At 39.0% G+C, this 22,498-nt stretch overlaps 2 protein-coding genes and 1 pseudogene across 3 annotated transcripts; 2 read left to right on the top strand and 1 right to left on the bottom strand.

Annotated features, from left to right (window-relative positions):
• LOC138037606 (uncharacterized) overlaps positions 1-3,929 on the top strand; it is a 67,146-nt pseudogene extending 63,217 nt beyond the window's left edge.
• On the bottom strand, positions 2,034-7,236 carry LOC138029758 (uncharacterized). 2 transcript variants are annotated; one of them, XM_068877577.1, is made up of 3 exons: positions 7,011-7,236; positions 5,755-5,908; positions 2,034-4,499 (listed from the first exon to the last, which is right to left on the bottom strand). In XM_068877577.1, exons 1-3 carry the CDS (start codon positions 7,234-7,236, stop codon positions 3,023-3,025), a joined length of 1,857 nt encoding a protein of 618 aa, XP_068733678.1. In that variant the 3' UTR covers positions 2,034-3,022. The 2 variants fall into 2 exon arrangements, with proteins under 2 accessions (XP_068733678.1, XP_068733685.1); XM_068877584.1 differs by having other exon boundaries at positions 2,034-4,496.
• A 36-nt stretch (positions 7,237-7,272) lies between these two features.
• LOC138029769 (uricase-like) lies at positions 7,273-18,655 on the top strand. The gene is made up of 10 exons (XM_068877597.1): positions 7,273-7,541; positions 9,891-9,953; positions 10,407-10,460; positions 12,135-12,213; positions 13,631-13,699; positions 13,815-13,932; positions 15,759-15,834; positions 16,061-16,108; positions 17,078-17,161; positions 17,822-18,655. The coding sequence occupies exons 1-10, from the start codon at positions 7,314-7,316 to the stop codon at positions 17,894-17,896; spliced, it is 894 nt and encodes a 297-aa protein (XP_068733698.1). The 5' UTR covers positions 7,273-7,313; the 3' UTR covers positions 17,897-18,655.
• The last annotated feature ends 3,843 nt before the right edge of the window (positions 18,656-22,498 follow it).

The following is a 22,498-nucleotide window of genomic DNA, read 5'->3' as shown; positions in this document are numbered from 1 at the left end:
GTTTAGCCAAAGATTTTCATGTAGTACCCAGAGAATTCTCCATCCTATTCCTGATGGCTAACAAACACCCTGCATTTTTATCACCTATTAATCTTTTGGTGACATCTTTGGTGAAATGCAGTACATGTTTTCACTCCTATAGCAACAATCCTGGACAAAATTAATGGGACAATGGGACAATAAGGTCAATAAAGCACAAACAGTCTCAAAGACAATTAATGGGCATGATGTCACCTCCCCCCCCCCCCCCCCCACCTTTACAATGTTGATTTGAATTTGGAAACAGCTAGAAAAGCTGCAGTTGACTTCAACATTGCATGAGGGAAACTAATTGGGAGGCTGATGTGAGAACAATAATATTGTTATTGTAAAACATAAGGTACTCCTTTAATTGAAGTTATTTTGCCTTCATTATTGAAGTAGTCCCAACACATTTTGGCTAATATTTAGTTATGGTTTTCACTAAAGGGCTTATTGAAAACTTGCAAACAATCAATGCGTTAACTGGCTTGCTTACCCAGCAAGGTGTGCCCAATGACTTCATGACTGTATTATTTGCATGAGAAAGACTTTTTTGAAATGAAATGTTAATAGAACCCATTGGGAACTCGGAAAAATCCGAGCCCCAGATGGTATTTGAACGTCAACCCTCTGTGATCTAGTCGGATGCTCTAACCTGCACTTAGCTACTGGAGACTCTATGGTGAGCAAGACTACTAACATTTTATTTCATATGTGTGTATATCATTCTAAAAGACCTTTTTACCCATCTTTCATTTCAGGTATTGCTGTGAAACCTAACAGAAAAGCTCTGTAAATTCAAAGGCATTTTGTTTAACATGACTTTTCCTGGAAACTGAACAGAGATATGGGAGGGAAATAAAACAATAAAAAACAAGCTGCAAGCAGAGAAGCCAAATGAAAAGTGGGAAGAGTGAGGCTACCTAACCCTTGTGCCCTTCTTCCTTGCATCCATCTTTGGGCACATCGTTTTTTGTTATCATTCACCCTCTTTCTTACCAAATTGAATGAAACTAGTCTTAGGTTAGGCTAAATCTACTTCTTATTGCACTGTTGGAAAGCTTTAGTTCTGGCTCAGTTGCATTGTTTGCAGATGGCAAAAAATTAATGACGTTGCAACACAAGTCCAAACTCAGTCAGTGAAACAAAGTCTGAGAATAATGATCATACAATGATCTTAGCTAGACCTTTATTAATTTAACCCATTTTATTGGAAGTGTCTGTAGTGCACGCCTACATTCATCTTTGATCATAACATCCGGTATAAGATTTCATGAACTGCTATTGTCATGCTTTATACAGAGGAAATTTATGTCTGAAATAGTTTGCACAAATACTCCCTTTTTGTCCTTCATGTCAAACAATGACAATTTATTGCAGAAACAAGTCATATTGTTTTTTTTTTGCAAGTTAGTTTGATTTTTAGGGGAAAAAAAACGTGTTTTACTCATGCAAGTCCTTTCATCTTCTTGCAGTGATAAATGGCACAATATTAGTCCATTGAAGAAAAAAATTGTCTGGGCAAGGACAACCTCATTAATTTTAATCTATTTTGATGGGCATGCATGGTTATATAGTTCATTGCCACAGTTCATCTTACATTTACTTGGGAATTATAGTCATTTCATGGTAGTACAGTAAGGAACCCGTCTTTGTTGTGTTTTAGTATTTTATAATACAGCCTAACTGGAAATTTTAACCATGTCCTTTTATTATTAGGAAAGCAGAAATTAGATGGGTACTATAGGACTTGTGCTGGCTATGATTTAAGATACTGGTATCCTTGTTGTGGCTGTTCACACATTTCATAACTATGTCATAGGGCATGTCACTTTAGTGTGGTATCAAACATTCTTTGTCAGTTGCTATTCGAGACATTGAATTTACTTTTAAGAGTACACTTTAAAATGAGACTTAATACTAATTCAACAAGACTTACAGCATATTTGCTAATATTTCAGTACTACATCAACTTGTGTTTTTGAAATAAAGTAATGAATACCATCCCATGCTTACAGTACAGCAAACGTTTCTTTAATAGTATTAAGGTCTGATTTTACATTAAGTACTCATGAAAGAATGCGGTCTAATAAAAAAAGTACTCATCCCTGCTGTAATTTCCTCATAAAGGCCTGGAATACGTATGTCTACATCGAGAGGCATGCTATCAAATCAAACAAGGCACATGCCTGCAACCAGTTCCCTTGCATTACCACAGAATAGAGTCCCCACAATCAAACTTGATTTAAATATTCCAAAAAATTCTCAACAATTTAGACTGTGCTGTAAAAAGTTAAGAGATTTCTCTTTGGACTGTCTAGGGGGTAGTCAATTCAAGTGCTCCAAATGTAACTTCAGTCTAAAACCAAAGAATGCGGAGGAAGCAGAACTCAGAAAGTGATCTTGGTATCCACGAAGAAAATTGGGGGTAACCAAGCATTTTTCAGAGATAATTAAGCTCTAATTATTATACTTGCAAGTACTGTTGATTAATTATCTTCGAAAAATGCATGGTTACCGCCAATTTTCTTTTTGGATTTCAAGAACAGTAAAGATCTGCTTTTCCTGCATATTCAGTAAACCGCACAAAAATACCTGTGAATTAGTAGGCAAAGCATTAAATTTTTTCTACCTATTTCCAGCCATAAGGTAAGGGGAAAGGTTAGCATTATTTTTAGCTTAGGGTTAATGCTGCTCTTTATCCCTACAGCTGTACATAAAGAGCAGCATTTGGGTTAGGGTTAGGGTTAAATTTTTTCCAAGTACCTCCCCCCCCCCCCCCTCCAATTTACCAGGCCCAACACTTTCCTTCCCCATTAATACCAAGCACTAAAAATAAACTAAGAGAGAATTGTTTGTATTGCTTAAGACACCAAAGTGCTGTAGAAATAAAATGTTGGTTCAGTAACACGTATTACTAAAATTTAACGATTTAAAAGTACCGGTACTGTAATTTGCAAACAGTCACCAAACATCTAAGAATTTCACTTTTTTTAGAAAATCAATTTTGTTTACTTCTGGATTGCTTTGCAAACTTTTTCTTTGGGGGACCCTGTTGATCAATGTCATTGTCATCACTGGCCTTCTTCCTGTCTGCTGTGGCACCATGTTTCCGCTTTGACTGGATTTTGGGGCTTTCTTTAAATGCCTCTTTAGATGCTGCAATGCTGAGCTCACTCAATAAGCGATCAACTTTACCGGCTTTAGGCATCTGAGTGTCACCTTGTTTGGACAAACGTACTGTGGTAAGGTTGTTGTCGGCTTTGGATCCAATTCTTGCGCGAAGTTTATACAGCTGGGCTACCTTGTAGACTTCATTTCTCTGCCTGGCTGTCATGGGGTCCAACTCGCACTCATCTTGCACCACATCAGATACGAAGAGGGATATCTTGGAATTTACCTCAATCAGGAAGCTCATATCACCTAGAGGTTCATCACAATCTTTAGTAGCTGTAGACTGATTGCTTATGCTGGGCATCTTGCCTTTAACATTCTTTGCTTGTGGCTCAGAATTTGGAGTTAGTGCAATTTCCTTAAATTCCTCATCATATTCATCTGTCGGCATCTCACTTACATTTGTTTTGGCTGTACAATCACCAGATGCCCTCATTGATTTTTCATTGCGAAGAAGTCGCTTGCTTGTTTTTTTCCCAGTTTTTTTCTTAACTGTGAAGTCTTTTTTCTTTCCTCCAGGTATCATCTCAGCCTCTACATGTACATCAAGACTTTCTTCCACACTGCCAGAAAACACTGTTGCTTCCTTACTTTCAGTGGTTACCTGGAATTGCTTTTGGTCCTTCCTCATCTCTGATATGTCTTTCTCTTGATTAACATCATCCTCTGACAATAATTCATCTTGCAAGCTTCCTTCATTCCTCCTACATTTAGGCTTTGTTTTCCTTGTTTCTGTGATGTCTTCCTTTTGCCCTACCTTGCTTTCTTCCAGAGCTTTCACGGCTGTCATGGTTTCTTGTTTGGTACATTCTGTTTTTTTTCTTCTTAGATTACCTCTTTTTATGCCTTTTGATTTCAAAGTTTCATCTCCTGTTGCTGCCTTCTCCAGAGCTTCAACATTTTTGCTACTGGTAGCATGTTTAACTTGTCTTTGTTTCTCTCCCAAGGCTTCCTGGGGGACAGTATTGGATTTTTCTTTGACTCCTGTCATTACTTTTCCATCATCATCTTTGACATCTAAAGAGAGTTCCTCAGGGTTGGAATTGCTGTCTTTTACTGGCTTTGATGTTTCAACAGCTTTCTTAAGAATTGGCAGTTTCAGCCTTTTCCTTGAATTTGATTTCTTTTCTTGCAGAGACAGGGTGACGTTCTGCTCTTTCAAACTTGATGCATTCTCCAAAGGAATATCAATGATCTCTGTTCCATCAGTAGTAAAAATGTCCTCTCCCTGAATGTTGGTTTCACTGACTGGCAATGAATCATTGCTTGGACTATTATTTGCCACGACTTCTCTGGGTTTTCTGCTGTGAGATAAGAGAGTTATGTGTAGCTTAAGGATGGGGCCTACTATTGTTATTGCGCATATATGTTCTGCGCATCTCGAGATACTCTGATTTCCTATGGGTGGTGCTTATTAATACACGGATGTTTTTGTGCAGTTTAAAACTATGCGGAGAAAGCAGAACTTAGCAAGTGCTTTTGGCATCCAAAGAGAAAATTGGGGGTAACCATGTATTCTTCAGAGATAATTAAGCTTCAATTTAAAAAAGAACACCATACATTGCTTTGTATTTAAAAGCTTTTTACAATATTATTGTTGATTAATTATCTTTGAAAAATGTGTGGTTACCCCCAATTTTCTTTTTGGATTTCAATAACACTTGTTAAGATCTGCTTTTCCCACATATTCAGTAAACTGCACAAAAATACCTTTGAATTAGTAAGCACCGTCCGTAAACATTTTCCCTTTCCGTTCAGTGCAAAAGAAACATGAAAGTATTGATTGCCTTTTGTCTGATTGTTTCTACAATACTGTATCAGTAGAATAGAACCCAGTTGTATAATTTTATAAAAAGTGATTTTATCTGCTAAATTGTACATCTACAGGTGTACAGTACATGTGTGAGGGGTGGTGAATGATATATTGTAAATAGCCGCACTTCATTACCTCTTATACTGTAGTCTCTTACAGACTCAAAATATCCACCAATCTGGACAATTCCAAGCTTAAAAGCTAATACACAAACTTAAACACCATACAGCAGTACCTTGTATTTTTAACACCTATAGTTATTAGAGTTTAAATCTGCTGCATTATTTCTATTTTGCAGTGAAGGTAGAAATGAATAATGCAAGATTAACATTCAGCAAGGTTCTTAATTTTAAATGGCATTGCTGAAAATAAACTATCTAGTTTAGCAGGACATCTATCCTTTTAAATCACCATTTTACAGACACTGCAAATTTGATCAGACATTAATTAATTACTATACAAATTGGGTACATGTAATTCAACCTAAAGTAAAGACTCAATCTTTAGGTACATGTACAAAAGACAGCCTTATTAGACTTTGCATTTCATATCGTGCCAAGTCATGACCCTGCATGTTTTCAGAGTTTCCACAAGTTGGTTTTTACAGTGCACCTTAACTTGTATTTCATGTCTTCTTAAGTCTACAAACAAGGACATTTTCCAATTTCTGATGATTGTCAGTAATTTCCACCTCTTCATGAATAAACTCTTTTTTGGCAGGTAAAATGTAATACTACAGTACATACCTCTCACTTTCAAGGAATTCCCTGGATCTTTGTTTTGATGGTTCGGCAATGCTATTTTCCTTCTCAAGGTGTTTCACACGCTCTCTCAGGTGAGATATTTCATTTTCAAGGCTGGTTTTCTGATATCTGAAATCCTTTTCAACCCTTCTCATTTCTGCAATAACAAGTTACGTAGCATCAGTAACCTACATGTACAATGTATCACCGTAGGCCAATCACCACCTCCAAACTGCAGGGGGGGAGGCTGGTGTGGAGAAACCTTGCACACTTCACTATGGTGTTAACCTCACAAGCCCTGTTTTGATGGAGTCATTTAGCCGAAACAAAATGAAACTTCCATCAACATTTCAACAACTTTAATCATAAGCTTAGTAGTGTCTTTTAGGCCTCCTTGTCACCAATGTAATTCAATTATTTTCCCTCTACCTTCTCTTTCTTGTTTGTTCACATTTGTATCTTTAGTTAATTTCTTTTCTGTGGCATTGTCTTATCCAAAATGGCAAGTGCAGTAAGTCACATGACCAGGGTGGTCATGTGACAGGAGAGACAGCGTGACCTTTTAACCTTCGTTATGGTTAAGGGCTGGGTACTGGCACGTCAGTATATCTGGAGGGCCTTCCTGATCTCTTTCACTGGTCATGTGACTTAGTACAGTCTCCATCTTGAAAAAGACAACCTCATGTTGTTGAAATTGTCTCTGTGGAATAAAGTCATCTCAGCAGAGAGGATTCTCAAAACAAGAATTTGCACACACAGGTTCTGAACCCATCTGTGGTTTTCCCAGGGAAAGGTGAGATCAGGAATATGCACGCAGCGTCTTCTCTTTGATAGTGAGGTGAACTACAGTATTTCACCCTGCAACACAAAATAATGTTCCAACAAAGGCCCTCACCATAAAATTAGGGAACTTACATGTACATCATTTTAATGATGCAAAGAAGAAACGTAATAGTTTTCTCATCACGAAAATTGCTGACGCTAACCGGAGTAAAGACACTGTTCAAAATTAATTAAATATAGTGTGTTTAGGTTTTAGCCTTTACAAATACATGTATACAGTGTTTGGGTTGTGTTAGCGCGGGAAATACGAAACTTACGCTTAATTGTGCGGAGTGTGATTTCAACAAAGCTTCCATCCCTCTTAGCTTCTTGGTGTTACTTAAAAAAATCCAGTGAATGTAAAGAAGAGATTGATAGATTTTTTGCTAATAGGGACAACCGATGCGTATCTCTCAACACAACAAGACTGTACTCACCAGAAAAAGCGAGACGGATAAGGCTTTGAAGCTCCTCGCATACTGTGATCAATCCGCCAGTTTGGCACTCCACACTGCCTTTAAGCCGACAAATCGACACAGCAGACGCAAGAAGCTTTTCCGAGTTTTGAAATATATCTTGGCAGGCGTTTTCATCCTTTCTAATCGCCGTCGGAAAAGAACTTTTCCACGAAAGCAACGCACTTTGGCCTTCGCTTACCGCCATTTTTTCAGAATGCCCGCGCTAGTAGCCTCATCTCCAGAACGAGGCTGCAATTTTGCAATGTAGGGGGAGTGGACAACATGTCTTCATCTTTCCATATTGATCCGTCGTTAACCAGCTACGGAAAGACTGGCGTTCGTCTTTTAAAGATCACAAGGAATGGAAAATACCACAGCATCAAACAAATTGAAGTGTCTACAGAACTCAAGCTGAATAACTACCGCGATTACTTGTACGGCGACAACGGGAGCGTGGTACCGACAGATACACAAAAGAACACTGTGTATGCATTAGCGAAAGAGCATCAAGTAAGATCAGTGAGCGCTAATGACGTCCCTATTAGTTAATCTTTCTTAATGGTCGGTTTTCTGAGAGTTGCTTTTAGACGGCTAATAGACTTGACCTTACTTCAGATTCGACCGATGTTTTATCCATGTCACGCGCTTCGTCACGCGTAGCATTTTGCGTATTATTTTCTTCATTTAAGCAAACAAAAAAGGTGTAGAAAGTATTTGTTGCAAATTTACAGACGTATTTCCGAATATGAAAAGAAAAATTCCAGGGACCTTAAGCAATGACAACCACGACGGCTACGAGAACGTGGTCCAAAAAGTACAATTTATTTCCCGTTACTGTTGTAACACACCAGCCAAAGTAAATGTAAATGGCGCTTAAGCACGCGCGTTTTTGAGACGCGGACGTCAACCGGAACAGAACATTTCGCGTGCTAGGACAGTGGTGTATCGCAGATTTTGATACTAATCATTTCTAATGGAGAAAAGATACTTAGCAGTGTAAATATGGTTGTGGGAAGGCAAGTTAAAAGGGAAAACAGCTCACTTCCGGTTGCCCTCCACTTCTAGGAAACATCCGTTATCGCCGCCCACCCCGAACCGGGCTATAGCGGGGAATTGTGGGGTTCACTCGATTTTGATCCCCCAGCAGGCGGGGAGTGCGCCAAATTTCAAGGTCTTCGCCTACAAGATCGGGGAGTAAGCGGGGGCATCACAGCAGCCCCCCCCCCCCCCTCTTCAAATTTTGGGCAACAAGAGAAACATCTAATAAAGAAATATTCTCCCGTGTTGCTAAATTTTACACAATCAACGGTGAGATTCTGAAAGCCACGCAGGTAATGTACATGAGTTTTCGTTGTGTGCTAGGATTAGGCTACATGACTGTTTTAGAAATCCTGGAGACAATGCATGAGAATGATCCATTTAATTTGTTTCCAGAGTTTTCTAATGTGGTACATATCCTTGCAGTGATACCTGCTACATGGTGTTCTGCAGAACGATCATTCAGTGCATTGTGCAGATTGGAAACTTACCTCCGCAGCATCATGGGGCAACAATGTGAAAGGGCATGTGCCAACTCTGTAGTCAACAATAACATGCATGGTGTCATTGATGTAGTATGAGCTCATATGATAGATACATATGTAAGGATACTTTCACTTCATATGTAAGCGCATGTTAGTGAATCGTATGACCCTCGTTTTTGTAAAAATTTGGGCAAACAGTTCACTGCATAACCTGGCAAAAAAATGCCCGCATGCTTATATGAATAAGCAGTTTCTTTTTCACGCCACATGCATGGTAATTTTGTATACATTAAGTTTCTTCTTAGGTCACAAAGAGAAGAGTACTGTTTAACAAAATTTGCCATTGAAAGAACAGTGATTTGTAAAGAGCATTAAGTTTCTTCCTCTCATGTTTTATTATGATGTTCTTTGTTCTCAAAAGTTCCTGAGGGCAGGGACATTAGGTATATTTCCTCGGAAGGGGGGCTATTTTCTCTGTTTCACAGACTGCAAATTCCAATTCCCCGGTATGGACCCAGGTTGAGGGGGGCAGGTATTTACTTTGACTGGTTCATAATTTGTGCAATAAATTATTACTGCAACTCACTCGGCTTTGAAAGTGTAATTACACATTCCAAGAATAACTTGTTGAGAATGGTGTGGTTCTTTAGAGAGAAAATTGAAAATTCATCATCAGGAGCTCTTGTCCTCCACATCACCTCAAATTTTATCTTTTCACATCGTTGTCAAGATGAGAATGGCAAAGAAATGTATCAAAATGTAAAGTGCATGTGCAGGGCATGCAGAGCTATTGTTTTTACTAATTAAACCTATACTTTTAGGTGCTGTTCTCGTAGCCGTCATTGTCCTCGCTTAATTAAGGTCCCTAACAAGTTTGTGGAAGGACATGTGGCATGACCTAGTGAATGGCATAATTATGCAGAATGTAATATATGCAAAAGGACCCTAACCCTAACCCTAACCTTCATTTTCTTGCTAAATATTCTTGGTTTGCTTCCATGTGATGAGATGGCCATGTTGGTGTACAAAGCAATAGAAAATGGCCCCGCAAGTTTTGCATGATAATAGACTCAAATTCCCAAAAGACCTTTTACTGCATTGTTCTACATGGCCGCCGCCATGACGTCAGATGCAAACCATCAATACAGAACCTGATGTCAGAACAGCCATATTTGTTTCAGGCAGGGCTAGGGTTATGGTTATTGTGCAAGTTTCAGCCTCAAGTTTGCCGATTGCCGTAAATGCATGGCTAAAATAATCTCTCTGTTGTCTATGAATGGATACAGCCTTTTTCCTATTCCACAAAATTAATAATTATTTTCTTTGTTGTTTACAGCTCAACACTATTGAAGACTTTGCTCTTCATATCTGCAACCATTTCCTAACAACACATAAACAGGTACTTTTGGCAATTTTGACTGCTAGCTTGTGTCAGATCACAAGGAATTAGGTATCTTTTAAATGACTGGATCCTTACCACTATGATGAATGCATCGGTTTTCATTGTTCTTCACTGTGGGAAAATAATCATATTTAAGAAAAATATACAGGGTGTTAAAGATTTTGGTGCCTGCACAATTATGATGGCACAAAAGCCATATTTTGCCAGAATTACACAAGTGGGATTGGCTTCTGGTTCAGCTCACTGTTAAATACTGGGATGCTATCATTGTATTTACATGTATGAGTGCATCAAAGGCTTAGTGTCATCATACTTTTGCAATAAATTTAGAAAAGAGTCAGAAAAATAGTGACTAGAAACAGGAGTGTGTTGAACATTTCATTTTGAATATATAATACAGATCCCTGATGTATTGAATTCAACATATAAATTTATGTTCAATGACTTTAGATAGATCAAGTATTTGTCGAAATTGATGAAACACCTTGGAGGCGCATGCAACAGGTAAGTGAAATAAGGGAGGCCTGCAATGATAATGTCATCATTACAGGGAAATCCTGATTGTTAGGAATCCATGTTTCCATAGCCTCATCTAAACAAAAGGGGAAGTTGGGAGAATTCAAGACAGTTATGCAAACCCTCGACTGTGTCTCGGGTTTGCATAACTGTCTTGAATTCTCCCAACTTCCCCGAGTGTTTAGTTGAGGCTATGGAAACATGGAAAAAATTCATCCATTGCTTTTATAAAATATTTCTCAAAGATAATTTGACAAATAAAGGAAAATGTTTTTTTACTTCTAGATTGAAACAGATTCTCTTGATACATGCTTACATTTTCTTCCAGCCAATCAAAATGCATGTCTGACAACACATAACCAATCAAAATTTGTGTGATGTCACAGCCGTGTTTCCATAGTCTCATCTAAACACAGCTATTGACCAATGAGAGTGGGCGTACTATCCTCAGTGCTGGAAATAATTTTTCTTTATTCACAGGACATATGTCCTTTCAAATCTTCATTTTGGTCGGACATTTGGCAAATTGGACCGGACATAATTTATTGACTGGCAACACCTTGAAGAAGATAACTCAAGATGTGCTGGTGAGATGTTCGGTCATCGTGTCCGATCATAATGTGAAATTGGCCAGACATTCTCAAAATTTGGTCGGACAATGTCTGATGACCAACTGTTATTTCCAGCACTGTATCCTAATTATTTTATTTTATTAATTTATTTTACATGTGTATGGTCATTGTCTCTGCAACATGCACCTCTGGATGCTTAGCTCCTCCAGCCCTTATGGTTATTCCAGGCAGCCAGTATATACAGCTGTAGCTAAAACATAGGTCAACATATTAAAAAATAGTACCGATATTTACAGAGGATTTACATATGTTGGGTTATACAAGGGTACTCTAATTTATTTAGTTAATACCAGGAATAGAGTACAAAATAATAAAGTTTCTTATTCTTATTCTTCTGTGAAATGTGCATCTCTAATTGTGTGTACAGAATTAAATGTTAAATGTCTGCAAGTGCCCTGCCAAAGGTGCCTTACATGATGTACTTGTATGTAAGCATGATCTTGTGTAGCGGTTCCTTTCATAATTCATACACCAAAACTGCAAAGAAAGGTAATTAGCAGGGCCAGTTTCATCATTCTTTGTTGTCCTCTTCTACTCCTTCCTGTCTTATCTTGTGCCTGCCAAAAGTTTTGCAGCAGATTCAGGTCTCTGTATTCGAAGACATGTGTCACCAGTTTGTTGGGTTGTGTCCCTTGCTTGGTTTTACCCCTTAACAGGCTTCATTAGTGTTTTTGCTTGTACATATTATAGGTAGGATTAAATTATTTTACAGTCATCAAGTCTTATCAGCCAAAGTTAAGCCCCATCAAAAGTAATCTATTTGTGTTTTTCAACTGACATAGTAACTATTGATGGTTTGCATCTGACGTGACAGTGGCCATGTTGGATGGCAAGGACAATAACCTGTAGCCATCCATCATGGCCACCGTGTCATGTGGGTGCAAACCAAGAATGCAAATTTTGTCCATGAACAATGCAGTTTAAAGTTCTGGAAAATCCTTCTCTATTATGTGTAGTGTGGGACAAAAATGTGGTTCTCTTACAGTTGCATCAAGTGGTCCAATTAATTTTAAATTATTTCCATTAAAAGGGAGGAGTTGAGCATGCTCATGCATTTATCTTCAACCCAGACGTGATTAGATTCTGCTCTGTCACTCAGGCTAGAGGTGGTATGTGCATGCATTTCAACTTTTTTTCTTTCTTTCATTAATAAGGGAATATTTGCTGATATTTGATGTCATTAATTTACGTTTTGTTTCATGGATCCATTGACTCCTAGGAGTGGGACCTAATAGATTTTACTCCGTCTAATGCGAGACGATTTTACTCAATGACATAAATGGGGGTGGTCTAGGGTGATTCAGGTGTCAATGGGTTAACATCCCCTCAATAACTCACCATCATCAAGTGCCATCTACTAGAAATAGGTCGGCTATCATGGATCTCCAGCTGTTCCGATCTTCCGATCTTCGTACACATCCATTATGTGTGTCCTAACCATTCTCTGGTGTTTTTCATCCAGGTAACTCTTGGTCTCCCCTGTCCTCTCTTCCATTCAATTTTGCCTTCCAGTAACAATTTTTGGGTCGACCTCGATCCTATTATGTGTCCAATAACTATGTCCCTATTTAACCCATGACTTCTGGGAGTGAGACTTGACAGATTTTACTCTGTCTAACACGAGATGATTTTACTTGTCAATTAAGGGCGTGATGGGGTGCACCAGAGGAGTGAATGGGTTAACACACTAGTTTGCTCACAGAAGGCATCATACTACAGTATTTGCAAATTGACTTCAAAAGGGAGAAGAACTTGTTAAACTTAGTTAAATAACAAATTTTAAGTCTGTTAGCTCTGATAATGAGCCAGTTATTAGCCATCAAAAACTGATAAATTCTTGGGTGGCAAAGGCTCTAGCCTGAGAGCAGGCTCCCTCCTCGTGACGGGAACCAATAGGCTACAGAGGCTCTAATCATCCCATACATCCTTCGTAAAAGTTCGAAGTTTAAAAACATCATTGCGCATAGATTTTCTGGTATATCGGTTCAAATTTTCAGAGATAGCTCATTATGCAATGCACTTTTACTTTTCAGTACTTTAATCTTGGCTGATTGATTAGAAAACAATGGCCTTTTGCTAATCAGGCAAAAGATTTAAAGAAAGATTCCACTTTAAGTGTCAGTCCATGTCTTTTCTTATTTCTTTATTTTTTTGGGGTGGTGGGTAGGGGGTAGGGGGGAGGAAAGGAAAGGAGCTTTATTTTAGTGTCTGTACTCATTCTAGCGCTGAAGCACTAATATATTGGGGACACTGTAAACTGAAATTAACAATTCGCAAATCAAGTCAAATTTTGGCTCTTGAGGAGAGGGGAAAACCAAAGTATCTGGAGGAAAACCTCTTGGTGCAGAGTAGAAAACCAAGAAACTCAACCCACATGACGCTGATTATGGGAATCAAACTGCGGGTGGGAGGTGAATGCTATCACCACTGCGCCACCCCTGCACTCCAAGGAGTTTATGGATTATTCACCTCAGAATACACATCACAAAATAGCTAGAGTCTGAGTGGACAATATTTTTATGTCAGGTAAGCCGAAGGTATCTGGAGGCCTCAAGGAGATGAGAATCCTCAAAACGACACAGTCAGGCTTCACAGGTTCTTCATTTCATCATTACAGTCATTTTTATAGATTATAATAATGAACTTCCTTTTCAACAAAATTAAACGAATACAACTTGTTGCAACTAACATTACCATTATGTATTTGCAGGATTTTGTAAAGACAAGTACACCATACTGCCAGAATCCACTGACCGTTCATTTTGCACTAAAGTGTATTGCCGATACCATTTTGATACCACAGAAGGGGTTGATTTTAATAGTTGTTGGTAGGTACTGTATGTACATGTAAGACTAATTCTCTAAGTCATTTTAATACTTTTTCACTTAAAGTGCTACTATGATCAAATTTTTATCCCTTGGGTTTTTAGGTTTATCATATAGAATTCCAGGAAAGATTACAAGCGCTGTTTACCGTTTGGAAATATCTGCGTTGGTTCCGGAGATATTTAAGTTTGAAAAATGTGCAAAAATATGCAAATAAGACGATTGATGACGTCATTTACTCAACCCAGTATAAAATCAAGTATATAAATAGAGCTATCTCGTTCAATTTGCAGCAGAGACCATTGCAACTTGGTAGGCTAATAGTTCTACAGGCAACACACCTAGGGCTAGAAAGAAATTGGTTCCCATGACAACTCACTCTTTTCCAGTTCCCTCCAACCTTATTTCAATATTTTGGTGATCTTAAGCTAGAAAAACATTTAACAAGGCCACACACTCAACGTAACATATTTACATGCTTGCAGGATCATGCAGACGAGGCAACAGTGGCAAATATCAAAGTAGAACACAAAAGGTGGCCAGGAAAACCTTTAAAATCAGGAAGGTGTGGAACCCAGTATGTTACCATGGTAACAAAACTGGTATGTGCATAATGTGGAGCACATCTCCTAGAATTATACTGCAAAGAATCAAGCATTTCTGACACAAATTGGTTGAGATATGTCTTTTCATCATATTTGATCAAAATTCGGTTGAGTGTATGACTTCATCACTTGGCTAATTTGCATATTTAAAAAACTTTAATATCTCTGGAACAAAACGAGATATTTGAAAATAGTAAACAGCATTCTCCTTCTCGTACAGACTACAAGCGTATGTCTTAAATGGCTTAGATAGGAAAGATGCGAATTTTGTCATAGTAGCACTTTAAATATAGCGGGTCTTTAAATCCCATCGGCAGCAAGTCGCCCATGTGAAAGACCGTACAGACAAGCTAAAATATGTGGTCACTTGTTCACTACATCCACTGTGAACAGTGCCAGAAAAACTAAATTGCTGAGACTGCCAGAGTACTTGGTACTCAGGTTAAAGAACAGTAATCCTGGGAAACTTCTGCGGTTTTCAAACACTGCCAGGTAATTGGACTTAAGATCAACCCACACAATGTAAAGGTCCTAACTACTGAAGACCGCACCATCAAAATGTCGCATTAAGGAGGTCATTTCCATTAAACAAAGGAAACCTTCCTTGAGTAGGGATGAGGGACTTGACCTACCGGTCATTTATGACTCCCTCTTGGGACTAGGTGACAATAAACTCACATGATCTCAACTGATTATTCACATCACTGGTGAAGTTCAAGAGAATCGAACGAAATAGTCGAACCTTTGAGATTTTCGCTCAGAATTTTGGAATTTTCCAGAGCAAGGAAACAATATTTTCAGGTAATTGTATTCTGTAAGTTATTTGTAATAATATTTTACTTTGTTAAATTTTACGTGTCAAGCTGGCAGTTTACAGGTACATTTGTGTATCCATCAGTGTCCGTTGTGGAGCAAAACCTTGTTCAAACAAAGCTATATTAAGATGAACAAAGTTGAAATTTTCAGAAATATTCCTGTGTTCATATTAAGTCAGGTTTGCTAGGTGTGGTAATGAAAACCACGAAGGAAAGTTTTTCTGAGCAAGACTTATGAGCTGAGATTGCCGGGGAAGATGGGGCAATTTATAAAGGCAATTCGTCTCCTCTCCCCAGCCTTGCTGTTTGATTGTAATGTCTTTTGTTCTCAAGGATTTGGTGTTCCCACTTCCTGAATTTGGTATTAGTGGAGAATTTTTTGCCACACGTTTTCTGATAATTTTCCAGGAATTTTGCTAAGAACACAATCCTAGATGAGTTTGCTGGTCCACCTCATACTGGCGTCTATTCACCTTCAGTTCAGGTGATTTTTTACTCTTTTTCTGTCTTCAAAACTTATCAAGAATGACAAGTATCCTACCTTTCATTCATAACAGAAAGACCTAACCACCAGAAAATTCCATGGGAAGTCTTGTATGAAACGCTACTCTAAGAGGAGTTTGTAGCTAATGACAAATTGTATGAAAGGTTATTTTGATTCTGATCTTAACCTTCTCTCATTTAATTTGTATGTCTTTGGTAATTAACAGAACACTTTATACAAAGCAGAAGAGAAAATTTTGAGCTGCATTCCTCAGGTTGGTGTTTATAATATTGTTGCGCTTTGGTATCGCAAGTCAAGGTTATAAAAATGTAATTTGTGTGCTTTTATAATCATTGTATCGAGGGTGCTACTTGACATTCATTGAAGGCATTTGACGGTTTTGAGTGAAGCTCCAGCACTTGGCTAGGTATCCTGACTTCGGACAATTTTGGTCTCGTTCGCGCGGAATCCTGCTAAGCCGGCCACTTGCTGGAAAGGTCAGACCACAGCACCGGGAACTCTGTGCCCTACTCTTTTCGAATAGTGTGTGGGATCTTTAACGTCCCACAGAGATAATGAGACGGGATCTCCGGCTTATCGTCCTCATCCGAGAAGACTTGAAAGTTTAACCATTGGCAGATGTAGTTTCAAAGGCAGCACTTTTTCCTCAGTTATTTAAAGACCTCTCGCGTGACAGCCCGGTGCTCATCCAACTGAGCCACCGGTGCGCGGTACTCTCACTGACTGAGAAGGTGACTTTTTGGTCTGATGTAAAAAATAGACTTTGAGGCAATCCGAAACGTTGGTTTCTTGATGGTCTCATTCATGATCTTAATGCGACTGCCCTGCATTGGTCTCTGGGAATGATGAATGAGGGTTACAACTTACTCCTATGGGGTATAGTTACGCATACCTCTTTGGCTTGGTTTGAGCTTTTAACTCTCCAGGTCGTCCGGGTCATCAAGACACGTAAGAATCTCCAAAATAAAATAGAATGAATGGATAAACAAGACTGATAACAGCTCGACGACTGAGACCTAGAGATTATTAAACCGAGAAGACATTAGACTTTGTTACACGGAATTCTGTCTATTTCATGCCTTTTTGTGCAGAGGTTCTTTCCTTTTCTTACACGATCTATGACTGGTGAAACTGCGTTGAAAACAAAACAATATGAGCTTAGGAGACACGCATAGCGGCTTCCTCTTCCTTGACTAAATTTTTTATTTTGTGTTCCTAACAGATTGGTCATGTAGAGATGACAATGCCAAATATACATTATTTCACCGTCAATATGGCGCCATTTGGAATAGCAAACAAGGATGAGGTACTCAGATTCAGTTAATACAAACTGAAATACGGTTTTGGTGCCGGGATAGATTTCAACCGTAATATTGCACGTCAACAGATTAGTGCTTTTGATATACAATAATTGTCCTCTGCCTCATTCAACTCAGGTTAAAGTTACCCGGGTAATTAATTGCAGAGATTAACAAAAATATAACTCATTTTACATCCGCATGTATAGACCTTATTCATAAATTGCGGTCACAATTATAATTCTTTTGTCTACGTGCAAATTCAAGTTAACCTACCAAGCCTCATTTTAGAGCAAGAATTCTTTTCAATTCACTGTATGGTATCCAGGCTTGGTAGGCTACATGTAATTTGCACTTCGACAAGAGAATTATAAATTGACCTCCATTTATGAATAAGGTCTATTGGCTCTTATTTTAAAATACCAGAAGATATAAATTAACGCTTTGCATGTTGTAACCCCTTACACGACCTAATTCGAACTCGCAATTGATCAGCCAACAGTTTCCCTGCCTCTTTCTTCATTTTTGTTACTTTTGATGGTTCATTTACGTGAGTATCGGTTTGGGTTTTGTAAACGATTCCCAGTCCAAATCCGTATTGCACGTCATGTCTCATGCCGGCAAAGAAAACTTACGTTTGAATATACATTTACGTATTTTATTACCAGATTTTGATGCCCGCTGACAAGCCTGCTGGATTGATCAAAGCCGCCCTTTCTCGGAAACCCAAATCAAGACTGTGAGATCCACTCACATCGATTGGTGACTGGGAAGAAGAATTAATTTTTATCCGAGTATCAGGGCTTAATTACAATTTTCATTACACCTACATCAATCGATCAATCAATCAATATTTAGCTAACATGAGCTAATTGGGAACACTGAGAAAAGTTCGCTCCGGCGAAGGGCTACGATCGAAAGAGCATTATTACTCTACGGTGGTCAGTTTACCTTGTAAACCCATTTCACTGAAAAAAACACTTAACAAGAAAAAGATAGACGTACATGGAGAAACCAATTTCGAATAGATGACAAAAAAGCATACTTCCTGGTTTGAATAGTAGTTGATTATATCCCGACACAATTTTCTTAAGTAGAAGCGGAAGAATAAACCAATCACCATGCTCGATTCCAAGCATTGCGATTGGTTGGTGCTTCCGACTTTCACTGGATCATAAGCGACGGAGTCATAAGCGGAGTTGGAAGAAAATGGGAACGTTCTGATTCTTCCGATTCCGATTCCGTCGAGCTTATGACTCCGATCTTTCACTAGGTCATAAGCGCTCTAACGACTCCGACTCCGTCGCAAGTGAAAACCAGCCTTAAGGAAAGAAATTGTTTCAAATTATCTAGATGTGTGGCACTCTCAGATTTATTGCAGAAATAGTAGCGACTGAAGGGCTAACAGTCGATGCCGTTTAAACTAATAATCCGTTCAAAATTTAAAAATATCTATATTTCTAAGGAAGTTAATGAAATCAATAAACTTTTTCACAACTTGAGTGCAAAGCTGTTTGTGATATAAATTTAGGATGGACCAATGCCAGTTCACTGGACTTGTCGTGAAAAATACCGCGTTGACTTTTCTTAAATTAACTTGTTCGAGTTGTATAAAAAAAGGGAAAGGTGAGATGTATTTTTATTAGCGCTAAAGAGGATAATGTGAAAAATATTTGCATATCATCCACTTTCCTTTGTCTTCGTCCTCTAAACCTCTCTGGGGACTTTACAAATAGGGAGCTTACGAAACGACGACGCCGACTGCATCGACGACGCTACAAAACAATAGGTTTCGTGAGCAAAAACAATGGTTCTGCACGCTCTGCACGTGCGTTTTACATTTTGGTACATTTCTTTGCCGTCATCTCCTAAATGACGACGTGAACTGACCAAATTCAAGGTTCTGTGGAGGACGTTAGCACATGACGATGAATTTTCAGTTCTCTCTCTACTCTTCCAGCCCACTCATACCAGTTTAATTCCTCGACAATTACTATACATTTTTAACACGAAGCGACATGAAATAGTTTCGTAGTGATATGAATAACGCGAATTTGTATTCTTAAATGAAGTCCTCGTAGCCGTCGTCGTCCTCGTTTCGTAAGCTCCCTAATTAGGGAATAGGGACCTTAAGATCTACGACGGCGACGGTCGACGAAAAGGTCACCTCAAAATATAACTTGGCTCTATCGTAAGTCTTTCGCGATTATTCAGTCTAGTTCGCGTCGTACAATGTGGGCAAAGTATCCTAAAAATAAATTGGTAGGAGCGGTTTCAGAGCGAAAACAGAGAATGAAAGATTCTCTGTTGCATGCGTGCTTACGTTGTCGTCAAAACCTCAAAAGGGAGCTTAAGATCTACGACGGCGACGTGGACGAAATAGTCACCTCAAAATAGAACTTTGCTCTAGTAAAAGTCTTTCGCGATTATTCCATCTCGTTCATGTCGTACAATGTGGGCGAAGTATCCTAAAAATAAATTGGTACGAGCGGTTTCAGAACGAAAATAGAGAATGAAAGATTCTCTGTTACATGCTCAGGTTGTCGTCAAAACCTAAAATTTCGTGATTTCACGTCGTCGTCACGCAGAGAACCGCAAAAATATGAGCAGAAATCCGTGCCGCACGTGCAGCACGATTATTTATGCTCTTTTAACCAATGATATCATTGTTTTCTGGCGTTTTCGTCGACGTCGTCGTCGTAGATCTTAAGCTCCCTAAATTTGATGATTTCACGTCGTGGTTATGCAGAAGACCGCTAAGATACTGGCTAAAATCCTTGCTGCACGTGCAGCACCATTTTTTATGCTCTTTTAACCAATGATATTATTGTTTTGTGGCGTTGTCGTAGTTGTAGCCGTAACCGTGGTCGTTTTTTAAACTTTAGCTTTAGCAATGACAACGGGAACAGCAACAAGAACGTCATCTCAAAACATAAATTCTCATTATTGTAATCACTTCATGACTATTCCAAGTTTTTTGATATGCCAAAGGTTTTGCAGTTCCTCAGGCATGAAATCGTCATGAGCCGCAATTAATTTAGGGGACAAATTTAAAATTTATCCTCAATTGCAAACGTCCTTGATAAAACCTCAAAAATTGGCTATGGCCATGTCCACACGTATCCGAAAATTTTTTTTTCCGCAAATATTTTTTTGCGGTTGCGAAAAATTTCGCGTCCACATGCAGCGTATTCGAATCGTTTACAGCCGTCCACATGTATCCGATTGTATCCGGAAATTTTCTGATTTGCTCTAGTGCCCAGTTCTTTTGCCGGAGAGAATCTTGAAATGAGCATTCGCATTCGCATAATTGCGATTTGGCGTCATTTCTTCCGCGCCATAGCAACTGCAAGGTGTAAACAGTCGAAGCTTGTAGTTTATCACCCAAAAAATGTCTAAATCTTCTGAAAAAGTCAAGAAAAAGTATGCTGATTCATATAAACGGACCGATGATGAAGTTGAATAACTGCCGACGGTCACGAAAGTAAAAGTATTTGTTGTGTAAACTTATCACAGCTGCATTTATCTGAAAGCATGACATCAAACTAGAAATCAGAGCAATTAACAAAGAAGACACAACCTTGCTGTACGCCATGTTTGTTTAATGCTCGCCGTGAAGACTGGATCCAAGAGAATGACGTAAGCGTATTCGCAAATTTGCGGATACGACCGTCCACACGTATACGTATTCGTATCGGATAAAAAAATTTCCACTCTGGAGAGCGTTTTCAAAAATTTCCGGATACGGCCGGAAAATACGCTGGATACGTGTGGACGCAAGCCGTATTCGTAAAAAAAAATTTGCGTTTTCACAAATTTCCGGATACGTGTGGACGGGGCCTATTTCACGGTGTTGTTTTGCTGACGACGGCAAAGAAGTGAACAAAAGTGAAAAACGCACGTGCAGGGCGTGCAAAGCCATTGCTTTTGCCTTCTAAATATGCAAATTTGGGACGTTCTCGTTGCCGCCGCCGTTGTCTTTGCTAAATCTCTCCAATAGGAAGTAGGGAGTTTAAGATCTACGACGCTACGGCAACGAAAACGTTACAAAGTTTGCATATTTAACCCTTTGGCTACTAGGGATTTGGCCGAAAAACACGTTTTGAAGCTAGTTGAGGGGTTTTTTGGTCACTGTCGTGCTGTTTAAGAGCTAAATCTCCCTACAAGCCCGTTCCCAGGTTGTACACTCCGCGGCCTTTTCAACCAGGTGCAAAATAAGCGCTTGCAAAGTTCGGGCATGCGCAGAAAACAAAATTTCGACAGTTTTTGGGTTTAAAAGTAGCACAACACTTTCGACTTTCACTTTTCGCTTTCTCTCCTTCCCTCTCTTTTCGCTTTCTTTGCCTCATTTTTTTTTTGAACTTGCTGGGCATTTGGTAGGCTTTATTTTGGTGGGAAGAGTTTCTGAGAAACCTTTCATCATCTTAGAATTAGGTGCTCAGAAAGGTAGGTGGGTAATGGAGCAAGCTTTTCATGGAGATTTTCAGGTCAGTGTTACATGTTTTTTTTGGCCGTTTCTCCAGTTTCCTTGACTCAATTGTGCTCATTCTGGTATAGTTTGAAAGATCTCTTCTCCCTGCACAAGTTAGTGAACAAAGCTGTTCCTGACCGTTAAAAGTGATGACGTCACAAGGGGTAGATGGGACCGTGGATAAAGGTGGACGTATTTGGCCAGATAGTAATCAAAGGGTTAATGAGCAAAAACAATAGTTTTGCACGCTCTGCACGTGCATTTTTAGTTTTTGTACATTTCTTTCACGTTTTCGGCAAATCTACATACATACATACATACAGAAATTTATTTGTTAAGGCGGGTCGGAAAAGGCAACCTTAAAAGCTGATGTGGACCCGCATACGACGTGAAATGACCCATTCTCCCGTTGCCCGGAGAACGTGAACACCAGGCAGCGAATTTGAATTTTCTTTCGTAGATTCAATACCGCACCTCCTAATTCAGTTCCTGGAAGGTTACACTAGTTTTTAGAAGATAGACAAGCAGGCATAACGACGAAAAAGATTCATAAACCTGAACTTGCAATTTTAAATGACGTTTCGTTACCGTCGCGTCGCAGATCTTAAACTCCCTATTATCACTAGACTGCGAGCAATCTATGTTTTGCTCTAGAATCGTTGTAACGAACGCATACGTTGAACTTTCAATGGCTGAAACTGCGGGTCGCAAATACCGCGCGGGCATTCAATGGTTAGCGTGGCGTGGTGTTTCAGCCTTTTTGAAGTGTTCGTTCATTTCAACGATTTAGAGCAAAAGAGAGACTGCTTGCAGTCTATTTTGTCACCTGCTCAGAACTCGGTTGAATTGATTGGAAAGCATAGACTGTTATTTA

This window comes from Montipora capricornis, chromosome 2 (assembly GCF_036669925.1).
Source record: "Montipora capricornis isolate CH-2021 chromosome 2, ASM3666992v2, whole genome shotgun sequence".
Taxonomy (NCBI): domain Eukaryota; kingdom Metazoa; phylum Cnidaria; class Anthozoa; order Scleractinia; family Acroporidae; genus Montipora; species Montipora capricornis.
The sequence above is the reverse complement of the archived record's forward strand: the minus strand, read 5'-3'. Positions and strand labels throughout refer to the sequence as shown.